The 13,458-nt window shown below is 36.9% G+C and overlaps 1 protein-coding gene across 1 annotated transcript in view; it reads left to right on the plus strand.

Annotated features, from left to right (window-relative positions):
- The window catches only part of HNRNPLL (heterogeneous nuclear ribonucleoprotein L like), a 29,978-nt gene extending 17,431 nt beyond the window's left edge, over positions 1-12,547 (plus strand). The window contains 8 exon segments of the mRNA XM_052781107.1: positions 3,499-3,570; positions 5,247-5,281; positions 5,283-5,465; positions 5,625-5,746; positions 6,163-6,364; positions 7,320-7,377; positions 7,495-7,593; positions 9,281-12,547. Coding sequence (XP_052637067.1) covers positions 3,499-3,570; positions 5,247-5,281; positions 5,283-5,465; positions 5,625-5,746; positions 6,163-6,364; positions 7,320-7,377; positions 7,495-7,593; positions 9,281-9,336 — 827 coding nt within the window. The 3' untranslated portion in view covers positions 9,337-12,547.
- The last annotated feature ends 911 nt before the right edge of the window (positions 12,548-13,458 follow it).

Consider the following 13,458-nt stretch of genomic DNA (forward strand, 5'->3'; position numbering starts at 1 on the left):
ACAAAAAAACCCTCTGAAAAAACTCAGACTTGCAATTCACCTTGTCTGCATACTGCATGCACCACCACCACAAGTTTTTAAAGGAGGACCTTTCAGTACTTCAGATTTGTATGGGATGAATAACATGATAGACTGGACCCATTCTGTTCAAGTTTGTATGTATGCTGGTCTTATTTCCCTTAAAATTACAATTGAAAAATTGAGAACCTCCAAAATTAAGAACCTCTTGTTGATATCATTGACATTGTAATCTTTTTATTACTTGCTGTATGTGAGAGTTGCATTCAGTCTTAACAGTGTAATATTGTCTAGTAGTAGGGAAGTTTAATCATTATCTGTAGATAGTTGGAACTGAGCAGTGCAATATCAGATAGGTCCCCTCAGTTATACTTAAGTATTAAAATAGGGAGATTCATAATTGGTACAGGCATACTGTCTCTTAAGTACTCAGCTGTAAGAATTACCAGAGCTTAACTCGTGTCAGTGAAAACTATGACTATATATGTAAAGACAAACTGCTGTGTAGCCTAACTCCTGTAAAGTGTTTATTTTGGGAAAAAAAAAAAAAAAAGTCTGTAACTATTGAGTGCAGTGTTCAGTAACTTATGTACAGTAATGTGTGCAATGTAAAGTTAGAAAAGTGAAGACAATGTGTCCAAGATAGAGTATCTACTTATCAAAGGCTATATGAGAACCAGGGCTTTGGCCGTCTCAAGTGATACGCACTTTCAGAGTAATTCTGCAGAGACGCTGGGCTTGTAAACCTGTTGTACAACTTAAAATTTAGGGCTTGAATTTTCAAAATGAAGTTCTTGTAAAAAGTTAACAAGGGAGCTACAGTATTGGTTGCAGCTTGTAGATTATGACTATTTGTATCAGGATTCAAATTTTTTTCTCAAATTCCTGAGCTAAAAAAGGGATTTTGAAGAAACTCAAGGGCAAGAAAAAAATCCGAAGGTTTGAATTCTGAAAATCTGAAGGATTAATTTGACCCTCATATCTTTTGATCATTGCAGTGTTTGGAGGCTGACTTGTAACATTGTGCATCTAATTACATTATGTAATTGGTCTGCAGATAGATATGGCTGTATGAACTAAATGTTCCCCAAGCTAGAGAAAACAGTGGAAAATGAAAAACTTATGATAGGTATGGCTTGCTCTTTCTCAAGAACTCTCACTCTACTCTCTTGTTTTCCTTGTTACTTTGACAGTCTGTCTCTATTTTCTATATATCACTCTACTACACGTAAGAGGAAAAGGATTAGACTTGCATTATATGTATTTATATCATGCTATATTGTATATAGCATGAGTTTTCATTTCCTGTGGCCCACATCCATTTATCTAGGAAATGGGAATATAAATTGTTGAATGAATACTGAAATGTGCTTGAAAAAGCAGGCATCTAGAGCAGTTTTGCCCATAAAGTAATCCAGGACAGAGAGAGAGTGTGTTTTCATATTTGTGCTTCAATTTACTCTTGCAGCAGCATTGTTTGGCTTTTGAACCTAATGTGACCCAAACTGTAGAGATCTGACTGCAGAAAACAAGATCGTACCCCAAAGGAATTTTCATTCTGAGGACAGGCATGCTAATATATCCTTTCAGAATTTCACATCCCCCCTCAAATTTTAGGAAGGAAATGCATTTCGCTCTGTGTTTTTTCTTAAAGAACTGGTTTTAGTTCTTTATGGTAACAAATTAGACTTCCCTGTAGTATTTCTCCACTTAAGTAAACTTCCTCATAAGTGCTTGCTGCTGTGAACCCATATTCCATTAGATTGAACCGAAAAAAACGGCTGACTTTTAGTATTCTGCTTGCTTTTAGCCATAAAGTTCAAACTGTAGTTTGGAGCATTTCTTTTGGTGGTAATACCAGCATACGCAGTGACTCAAGGACCTGATTTAAAAACAAAACCAAAAAACAACAAACCCCAAACTTAAACTAGATTATAAAGAATCTTTCCTTTCAGAGTTATTTTTAACACAGATCAGTTCTCATGTTTCAATGCCTGTTTGCACAAGTATTTGTACTGGCACAATTGAGGGACTTTGTTCAAGGAAGAAACGAGTATGGGGCAAGGAGAGAGCAGTGGACTACACCATCATGAGGAGGAAATATTTGTCAAACTGTGGTCTCCCAGAATTCTTTATTTGAAAGAATATGGTCCTTTATTATATTACCACGTGCAGTTTCAAAAGATTTAGCTCCACAGACTGGTATTACAAACTTGATTTTTCTGAAAGATGATTACTGCATACAGTTTAAATGCTCAAAACACTTCATTTGACTGCCTATTTGCTTTTTAGAGCCAAGAACCAGAGCTGTTACCCTGAAAAGGGAATAGAAAAACAAAACTTGACAAAAGTAATCTTTCTTCTATATATTTGAAGGCATTCAGCATGGTTCTCTCTTCAGGCTTTATTGCCAAAGTAAATATCTGACTTGGAACCTGTCCTCCAAATACTGAGCTGAAAGGGCACATGTGTTTTCATCTCCCACTGTTGTGTTTTCTAATGCAAATAGTTGCTGTACTTCAGGGGAAATACCTCCAGCTGCACCAGGCTGGAGTTGCCATTTTCAGCAGTCATACCTAAATTTCCTGGGAACTGTTGTAAACTGATAAATGTCTTCTCCACCTTTTCAACGTGGCTTTTTTAATTATGAGAAATCAGTTGTTGCTTACCACAAAAAAAATCTGGAAGTTTAGATTTTCTTTGTCATGCAGCATGGACCTGATTAGAAAATACAGCTTTGGCTGTGATGCATTGCTTTCCTCCAGTAATGTAGACCCCTTGCTTAACTTTATATCCTAGAGAACTGGGTTTTCTTAAAGGATTGACCGTTGTTTAAGTGCATTATTCAGTGATGTTTTTCTTCAATTGAACTGTTATGTGCTGCTGATAATGCAATAATGTACAATCCTTTCAGCACGCCCATAAATCAGTAGGTGTTCTGTAAATATATATGTACACATATGTAATGCTCTCTGTTTACTGATTATGAAACCATGTAATACAGGTTGTTGTTGGCTTATGCTGAAACTTCTTGAAAGAAGCCCACTTTGAAAATGTGTTGCTGTTGAAGCTAATATTATGATTCAGGTACTGTCTTTCAAAAGTACTGCATTTCAAATTTGTTTTAAGAGACACATAGGTAAATCCTGCTGTATGGTGTTATCTATACTAATGTGTGGTGTCTGTTTAGGAAAACTATTGGGTATATCCATAAACTTTAAATGTCTGCATCTCCTCATTGGCTACTGCCCCAAATCAACTTAAGTGCAATTTGTTATACAGAGGCAGTCATTTAATTTTGGTGTCCCAGGGCTACAGCTTGTGGTTTTAGCCGTATAATGAATGAGAAATTGTTTATAAAATTAACAAGGACTCAAATTACTTTTTTGCTTCTTAACTAGAAGCTTTGTGTCTTAACTGGAGAAATCAAGTGCATAGTTGTGCATACTAAACTGTTTTCTTTCCCTTCCCACATGTTAGACAGAGGGAAGGGTCGCCAGAGGCAAGCTATTTTGGGAGAGCACCCATCATCATTTAGACATGATGGTTATGGTAAGTAACATAGGATGACAGGTGGTTATGATTTCTTTACATGTTATGTGGAATTCTAAATATTCAATCAGTGCTTAACTGTGGACCCCTACAGCATGAGTAGTTCACTGTTGTGCTGTACGTGCAGTGCTGTCAGTCCACATTCTGAAAATAATAGTGATTCACTGAAATCTATGTGCATTTATTGCCGTTCCTCTTCCTTCCTTTCACGGACAGCATCCGGCTCTACAAATTTATTCCTTGGAAGAATGTTTCCTTTTAGTTGCCATCACCCTAGCGATGGATGGAAAATGACATCTGTACTAGGAAAGCAGTTTTCTTTCAGAAAATGGCAACATAGCTTGATCAATGGTTTGATGCAACACAGAGCTCTTTGATGTTCTTGCATGCAAAGCTGTGAATTGTGGGCTTTGCGTTTCTTCTAATATAGCTAATTCTGAGAAAGTATAGCTATGTGACTGTATAAGAATGATGTTTTGGAATTAGTGCTATAAAGTGCTGCGTTTTTTACCAGTGCTATCTGTAAATGAAGATCTGCTGTCACTTTCATGTGTTGTACCAAGACCTCAGAGAGGTCTAGTTATTTACTTTCTTAACTGTCAGATGCAATGTGATTTGTCTTGCCTCTTTCTTTGCAAATGTACTGATGATATTTTACACTGTAGGTTGACCTTCTACCTACTCTCCAAAGGTTCTTCAAATCTCCAGAATTTCCAAGTTCCACCTTGTATTCACTGATGTTTTTTTCATTCTTCTGATACACCCTTCTACCTTAAGTAGTGTGGCTGTCTCCTCCTATACCACTGTCTCCCTCTTATTACTGCTTTTTGCTGGGGGGAAAAAGGACAAAAGGTTCCTTTTGTACTTGGCTTATGTGAATTTCACATTATTTTTGTCTCAGAACAGGAATCCTCTCATTGGTCTGTAATACTGATGTTTTCTATAAACAGAAGTATTGCACACTAGTAATGTCTCTTCATTTAAAAAAAAAAAAAATTGTTTATTTCAGTGAAACTTGTCACTTCTCCTGTAGTTGAAAATAGGACAGTTTCATTTTGTGTTAATGCAGGGGTTTAAGTATTCCTGTTTCTTCCAAATGAGCTGTTTGTAGAAAGGCAGTCTTCTGACTTAATCTCTTGTCTCTGGAAAAGAGCTGTGTCATCTTCTCTCCTGGCCTCTGGCTAAAAGTTCACTCCTTTTGGTTTGTTTTCCCTACTTTGTAATATTCTTTCTTGGCATCATATAGCTCTATAAGTAGACATGGCAATATTGCTGAAGGTTTATTTTAAATATTTCTTCTGATAGGTTTATGTTCAAATATTTTGTATGGTGCAGGGATTTTTATAATTACTGAAATAATTTTTTCACTTGTGTATAAAAACAATACCATGAAACAGCTCCTTCCTTTTTGTCTGGTAATGTAAGAAGAGACTTGGAACATTAAAGGGAATAGAAGAGGGGTTTTCTTGTTTCGTGGTGGGGTTTTTTTGTGGTTTTTTTGGTTTTGGGGGAATTGTTTTGGTTTTTTAATTGGAAAAAGAATTAATGGAAACTGCTATAACATTGTTTCACCTCCCCCTCCTTTAAATATGCATTACATATGTGGGCTTTAATGCATAATTAAGTAGTGAAACTTATTTCAAACAATGTGAAAGCATGGTCTTTCATCTCCTTAGGGTCACATGGTCCTTTGTTGCCATTGCCAAGCCGGGTACCGAATGGGATCTCGGGACACTCCAGAACTTGTTGCTTATCCGTTGCCTCAGGCATCCTCTTCTTACATGCATGGTGGAAATCCTTCTGGGTCAGTTGTCATGGTTAGTGGGTTGCATCAGCTAAAGATGAACTGTTCAAGGGTCTTCAACCTGTTCTGCTTGTACGGAAACATTGAGAAGGTAAGGCATAATTTACTAGAAACTTGGAAACTACTATAGTCACTTTAATTGTTTTGGAAAAAGCCTGGCTGAGATGGTCTAAAAATGTTTGCTAATAACTTACAAAACTCTTGGTTGGGCTGTTTGTTGCAATGTCATTTTTTCCCCTATCTATCTTAGGTGAAATTTATGAAGACTATTCCAGGCACGGCACTGGTTGAAATGGGTGATGAGTATGCTGTGGAAAGAGCTGTCACACATCTCAACAATGTCAAGTTATTTGGAAAGAGACTTAATGTCTGGTAAATATGTTTTATCAGATTAATAATCTTCAGTGGGCAGATGGAATGAGGTTGCAAATGGACAATATCTCATTGTTCTGTTATCATTGTTGGAGTTATGATTTCCAATTTGCAACTATTATTCATTTATTTATTACTATTTATAATTTTTATTATTATTTTATTAATAAAGCATATGGGCGTTACATGGATTGACTGTTAATAAACTGTATTGCCTAATGTGCCTCATCCATCCTTTCTACAATTTTTTTAAGGAAGGTGTCAAATCTAATCAATCATCTCCTTCTATTTCAAATTGTTGTAAAGAAATGCCAGCTCTGTTCTGGTTAGATCGATAATCTGTGTGCAAAGTATGCAAGTCTTAATTATTTAAGAAACTTTAACTACATATATCTCTCTCTATCCTTAAATCCCAGTGTTTCCAAGCAGCATTCAGTAGTTCCAAGCCAGATATTTGAACTGGAGGATGGCACGAGTAGTTACAAGGATTTTGCAATGAGTAAGAATAATCGTTTCACCAGTGCTGGCCAAGCATCTAAGAACATCATCCAACCACCCTCTTGTGTGCTGCATTATTATAATGTTCCCCTGTGTGTAACTGAAGAAACATTTGTAAAGGTAGGCAGTTGAAATGACTGTGACATACAGTGCTTTGGGGCTCAATCCTAGCTTTACGCTGTGCTACTTTTTAAAAGAAATAACTGGGATAGTTACAGCATAGTGACTGGAAGAGAACTGGTTCTTAAAATAGGTTTGCAGCCTCTCTATGTAGGAATTGCTATTTTCACAATTCTGGCATTATTCTCTCAATTTTTTTTTTTTTAAAATTTTTTTTTTATTGTGAGAAACAAGATCTTGGAAATTAAGTTGAGGAGCTTAATGTGGTTTTTTTTGTGGAGGAAGGGGAAAAGACTCACATGAAGCCAAATACAGGAACAGTTAGGACTATAACTCGCAGAAGATTTACTGACTCCCTGAGATGGTTACTCTAATGACTGGTAGGATGTTTTGAAATGGAGAGAAGTATGCACCTGGAACAGTTTGCACAGTTGAGTCCTAAACAAACTCCAGATGCTTAAATCATATACTACTGGGCCTCTCAAGTGGAGGCAGTGGTAAAACTGGTGACAGTTCAGTGAGTTCTTTTTCAGTTCAGTAAAAAAAATTTTTTTTTTTTCCAAGCTCTGAGAGAATGTTAACTCTGGTGCATGAGTGGTGTGCTTGTATGTACAACTTCTGAGCTACTGTATTGAAGTGGGAATGTTGAAAAGAAGAACTTGGTTTTATTTAAATATAAAAATTGTTTGAGGTAGTAGTGATAGTAGTACTTTAACAATTATTGTGCCTATAAAATCATATATATCATGGGACAGCACAGGTATAGGAGCCTTGTTTTGCATACTACAGAACAAAACATTTTTAAAATAATAATTTGCCATAAATTCTTGGAAGCTCTCTTAAAGAGTCAGTATTTTCCTTTTTGTGTGTCTCTCCCAGGAACTTGGAATTTTTGCTAATGTGTTTTATGTGCATTTTTACTGGAGTTTTACCTCTTATTTTATTTTTGTGACAGTTATGTGAGGATCATGAAGTTCTCAGCTTTATTAAATACAAAGTGTTTGATCCAAAACGTAAGTAAACTTTCACCTTTTTGGGGAGTTACTTGGATTCCAGTTTTGATAAGAGTGTACACTGTCAGGAGATGTTACTGATCCCCTCCTTCCCATTTTTATTTCTCATTTTGACAGCTTCTGCCAAAACACTGTCTGGTCTGTTGGAATGGGAATGTAAGACAGATGCAGTGGAAGCTCTCACTGTACTTAATCACTACCAGATAAGAGTCCCAAGTAAGTCAGTTTTACTTACCTTACTGCTATAAATTTTTTTTCTTGCTTGCTTTCATGTTGATACTGCCTTTGTAAAAGGTGAGGCTTCAGCAGCTCAATCTGCAGCTAAAAACTGTGCTGTTCTTATTATATGTATATAAGCTGTATTTTTTATAGATATATACATACACATATACTGTACTATATATATTACAGTATACAAATACTGGATTTGTATGTTATACATAATATATATTTTACAGTATTTAATCTCTAGTTTAGGTTCCATTAGTTTCTATCTAAATGGCACTCCTTAGTTTTTGAGTCAACCTATAGAACTCAAAATATGCTCTGCAACTTTGAAGTTACAGAAGATGGAGGGAAAAAAAATTGGTTTGGGATAAAGAGAGGGCAGGCAGGAAAAGCATTAAAATCCACTGTCATCAAAATCAAACGTAATGGATAATGTCTTACTGAAGCTTTTTATATCTTTCACAATAAATGCAGAGAAATCTGCAATATGTTTGGGCAGAAGATTCTTTAAGTTATAGAGCTTACTGCTCTGAATTAACTGCTCCTGTAGTGGGTTCTCTTCCAAATCAGAAATTCTGAGGCCAAGCTGAGTTTAGCTCCAAACTAATAAGAATGGAGGGGAGTTCATGTGCTAAACAAGTACACACTAGGCCAGATCTGCACTGGACAATTAAGATAGAATTTTCCGGCTGTTCAGAGACATAACTTCGAATCCAGCACGATGTCTAATACTATTTTAAACTACCTTCTCCAAACTATTATGGATTTGTCTCCCTGTCAAGTGTTAACAGTTTAAATCTTTCCTATCCCCACACCCCCCCTTTTGTCCACCTTCTCAATAGTGGACTGAGACTACTTCAGGGGCAGAATATTTTTTAAGCTATTATTGATAACATACTATTAATCATTTCAGATTTATTTCAGTTTGGAGAGGTGATAACAGCAGAACAACTTTTTCAACATGAAAAAGGCAAACCCTAATGCATAATCAAATATAGTTATCACAGGAAACGGCAGTATTTTAAAACAAGGACTGCTGGTTAAGACTTGCTGTAGTAAGATTGTCTGAGGTTGACTGAGCTGGGAGGACGTATCTTCCATTACCTGAGAGGCAAATGTGTGCTGCCATCTGTGGGTCTTGGCAGCCTTTCCAAATAGAGGGGGGGATTGTTTTATGCTTCGCTTTCTGGAGAGGCCTGAAGGGTGTGCTGGACATCCTGCTCTTCTTTTCTCAGTCAAACACGTGTGAATACTATCCAGTGCCACTCTGTCTCTGATGGAAATGCCACAGTCTAAATCTTGACTTCCTTAAATGCCTTTTGCATTTGAAATTGCCTGTTAAGCACTACTTCTATAAAGAGTTCAGCTAGGAAGAGAGGCAGCAATAATGGTAAAGTCTTTCTCGTGTATAGTACGACATTTGGAATTCTATCTACATTTCTTTGTGACCAGATCCGTCACTTGGGTTTTATGTCTAAAAAATGGTGGTAGACTATCAATTACACACTACAGGTCATCTGGTATCTGCAGGCCACTGGCGGGGGTAGACAGGGAGGTGTGAGCCTTAAATCTACAGAATTGCTAAACTTGTCAGATTATGCAAGGTGATCTTGATCAGCAGGAGCGCTATGCTCAGTAAAACGCCCTGAGTATGTTATATGTTGTCTCTTGACAGATGGCTCCAACCCTTATACCTTGAAGCTTTGCTTCTCTACGTCATCCCATTTATAGAGAAAAGGACAGCATGTTAAGAGCTCCGTTCATCTTGATTTGCAAGTTTAAAACTACACTTCGTTCACAAAGCTCTAAAGTGGTTGTTCTAATGTTGCCTTGTTTCAACTTAATTCTAATATCTTTTATCTTGTTTTATAATAAATGGATGTTCCTTCATAAATACAAAACAGATTTTTTCTTTTTGCCTCTGAGAAGTACATGTTGTAAGCTTACTACAAAGTTTGTATTTTGTTAGTGTAGTATCTTCAAATGTCTAAAGAAGCACCAGTAGTATAAACAAGATTTTCTTCCAAAAATGAAATATATTTGCATTTTCGATAATGTTAAAGATTAGCAAGTATTTTTCCATTTGTAGTCTTAATTGGCAGATAGAACTATTACATCAGAATTTTAAATGTAGAACTTGTTTTTCAGTATCTTAAGTAGTGAAGTATGTTGCAATACTAAAAAGCTTGTATTTATAAAATGCTTTAATCAGGTTAATGTTGCACATACCGAATTTTTAGTAGTATAGACTTGAGTTATAGTTCAAACAAAGCTAATGTAGAAAATTAAGTATGTACACGTGTATGGTGTGAATTCATACTTATTTAAAGTGTGGGTTGTTTTTGTTTTTTTTAAATATTTTCCATTTGCATTAGCATGATGCCATCTATAGCTAGTCCCACCGTAGGGGCCTTTTAAAAATTAAAATTGCAAGCCTGTATCAATGTGTTCATCCTCATTTTCCATAATTTAAACTTAAATCTTTGGTGTTTAACATGTCCTCTTGACTTTTTTTTTTTTTTTAAATAGTGGTTATGACATACTAAATGGTAAAAGTTGGATATGTGAAAAGATCGATCACAATAGAAACCAAGGTGGTAAAAATAGTTAAAACAAAAAGCAAGCCCCACCATACTCTCTCATACCTAGACAGTTAATTTGATGTTTTCTTTTGTCTGATTAATCTTACGTACATTATGACCATGAAAGAACTCATAGGGTGAATAGACTTGGCTAGCCTCTCACTTAAACTGAGGTAATCTAGGTGGGATTCAGATAATGTAACTAATTACATGATAAGAAATTAATGAGGCGAGAAATCTTTCTCTTTGGGGAAGATGATTTCTTCTGTCCTAGTACTTTGAAACCTCTGTTCTCTCTTCTGGAACTGGAGTTGCATCTTACTTGGGCTAAACCCCCAGAAATGAGAATCTAAGCAGGGAAGTCTGGGAGCTGTTGTCCTCGGCTCTGTGTTTGTTCCCCTTTCTGAATTTGCAGCAAAGTGCTTAGGGCTTCTTTTAGTTCTGCTCTTAGTGATCAGAGAAAAGTTATTTTATCAGATATTTTATGCTTTATCATACAAGTTTTATTCTGTCTTTATGGATTTTATCCATCCTTTATGGAAGATTATTTGTGCAGTATGCTTGTCCTTGAGAGATTATGTTGCAGTATATTTACAGACTGTGGGCATTGCACATGTCTTTAAATACAGACCGGATTTTCCCCATTCTTAACTTCAGAGCAAATACACCTTATCATACAAGGGAAAATGTGTCAGCTGTCCTTCAGGTTTTCTCATCAATAATGATTTTTTTTGCCCATCTACCTCCATTTTGTTCATGCTTCAGGTAATGAGTATTTCAGGTATTCAAATCAGGCTTCTAATATGTCTGAACTGGGAACTGAAGGACAGCTGCTCTTTGGCACCTCTTTCTGAATAGGGTTTGGAATAATACTAGCCTCCTGTCTGGTAGGTGGCAAACTGACTTGCATTTTAGGGGCGCTGCTAATACTCTTTCAGCCTCAGTGCTTTTCCCCCAGAAATTGCTTCCAGAGAGCTCCAGTGTAGAAGGCGATGTGCCATATCTTGCTACTTGCCAACAGAATGCTGGGTACTAGTGAAATGTTCTGTGCTGCCTAGTGTTTTAACTGTAAAAGGTCTCTCCCAATCATTCATTTCTCTTCCATCAACCTGAATGTTCTGTTGAAACCTGTTTCTTCTGTCATAACTTGCATTGCTATTTGTGTTAATGTAGTTTCAGAAGTCGAGTTGTTTGTAGTTGAGCATTAAAAATAGTATGTTACCTGTTGCTCCAGTTTGGGATGTAGGATTAAAGCATTCAATTTTTGGTTGTTTTTTTTTTTAAAAAAAAAAAAAAGGCACTTTAATGTTTCAGTGTCCTCAGTGGATCACAGCATTCAGTGCCTAAGATGTTCAGGTGAAAGGCATCTTTCCTGTGGCTGCCCAGATAAAACAGAGGACAAACTAGTTCCAGGTGTATCTGAGAGGACTCGATACCAGCTGGAAGTCCCAAATGCAAAATGAGTTAGCCTGTGCCATGTGGGGAAGAAAAGAGGGGAGACTGAAAAATTGTTCAAGCTTCTTTCTCCTTATAACAATCATCTTACTCATGTAAAAGCTGAGAACAGGAAAGATTCCGTGTTGGTGTTTTGCTGTAAAAAGAGAATAATGTCTTCTCTTGGGATTACAAGGATGGATGCTTGTCCTCAGGGAGGAATGAGGTTGGTCTCCTTCCACAAATGAGGTCTGTGTTCACCTATAATCTTGCTCTTTAGAATAGAGCCAAAACAGTGGGGCAGGTGAAGAGTTAGTTGCTCTGAGGGGAGTTAAGTTTGTCTATCATTTGGCAGTGGTATTACTATACTTGTTAGATTAAAATTAAACCATTAAGGTCTCTCAATGCAGTTTTTTCTCTCTTTTGCATAAGCCATACAAGCAAAATAGTGAATATTGCTATGCACATTCCCTGCTTGTAAGCAGCTGGCATTCACACTGTAGTATCTTCATGTCTGTTCCACTGTTTGGGGTTTTTTGGTTTTGTTTTTTAAGTTCATTTTTTCTAATTGATCACCTTTCATTGGAGGTAAATGATATATTGAGGTAGAGATCTGTTTGTCTTCTCTCATGATACTCTAACCCTTGTTTATATTTATTTTTCCTTATATGCAAGAAGTGGGAATAGTTGCTTTTTGACTTTCTGTACCACCACCACAACAAGATAAGAGTGTATCGCTAGGGTGCTAAAAGATTTTAAAGAAACCATTCAGGAAGTATTTGGGTGTCCTGCTTTATGAAAGGAATGATACAACTTAATGTGGTGTCACTAAGTCTGTCTTTTAGTAAGGGATAATGTTTGGGGTAAGCTGGCTTGTAACTGGCTGAAACCCTCTTTGTTGTAATTAAATGCAACTTGCTCCTTTTCCTGCTGTGTGTTTTCTTGTGAATAGCACTTGAACTTGTTTGAATATTATGATGGCTTAGCAGGAGACATTCAGTCTCTTCTGTTAAATAATACATTGAAGTCTGGGAACATGAACATGCTTGTTTAAATTCCTCCTCCCACCCCCCTGCGTCTGGGATGTGTTTAAACATCTTTGGGATTTTTTTGTATCCTCTTTTGAAAATACCTTGTATTTTCACATCTGTAGCTACTAGTGGATTTTTTAGCCATTCCAGGTTTTTATATCTACCTGTCTATTGGTTTATTTCCTTCTGGCAATTACAGAAGTGGTAATAATCTCAAAAATAATCTTGTTTGCATTGGCATGGCTTTGGCCAGAAATAGCGTGCAAGAAGGCATGGGAAAATAAAACACTAGTTATGGGCTCAGCTTCCTATGAAGAGTTCTTAAAGCACAAAATACCATTGTTCTGATTTTGACCTTAAACTAGATGCAGCTGTGCTCTGGTTGAGAACCTCCCACCTTCACATACCTGGTGTATGAAAGGTAACTTAAGAGTCCTGCTGTAAAACTCGCCTTGCAGTGGTTGCCTGTATCAGTTTGTATGTTTGATGCTGTGACCAAGCAATGCTCTGGCACGTTGTCATAGAAGAGCTGATGGTGCCCTCTGAATACATGGCAAAAATGTAAGCCTTGAGGAAACAAACCTTGTTGATATGGGTCCCCTGGTAGTAACAGTCCCCAAGAAAGGGAAAAGTGTAAAGGCAAAAGCAGTCTGGTCTCCGTAGAGTGTTTCCTGTGTGTTGGTTAGCTGCTGATACTGTGGTGCTGTCCTACATCGTGGGTTGTGTTGCTCTAAGACAGGTGAGAAAGGCCTCACTGAATAACAGCTGGAGAGAAGTATGTTGTGTGACCTGATTTGTTGTGAAAC

Source organism: Harpia harpyja, chromosome 3, assembly GCF_026419915.1.
Source record: "Harpia harpyja isolate bHarHar1 chromosome 3, bHarHar1 primary haplotype, whole genome shotgun sequence".
Classification (NCBI taxonomy): Eukaryota; Metazoa; Chordata; class Aves; order Accipitriformes; family Accipitridae; genus Harpia; species Harpia harpyja.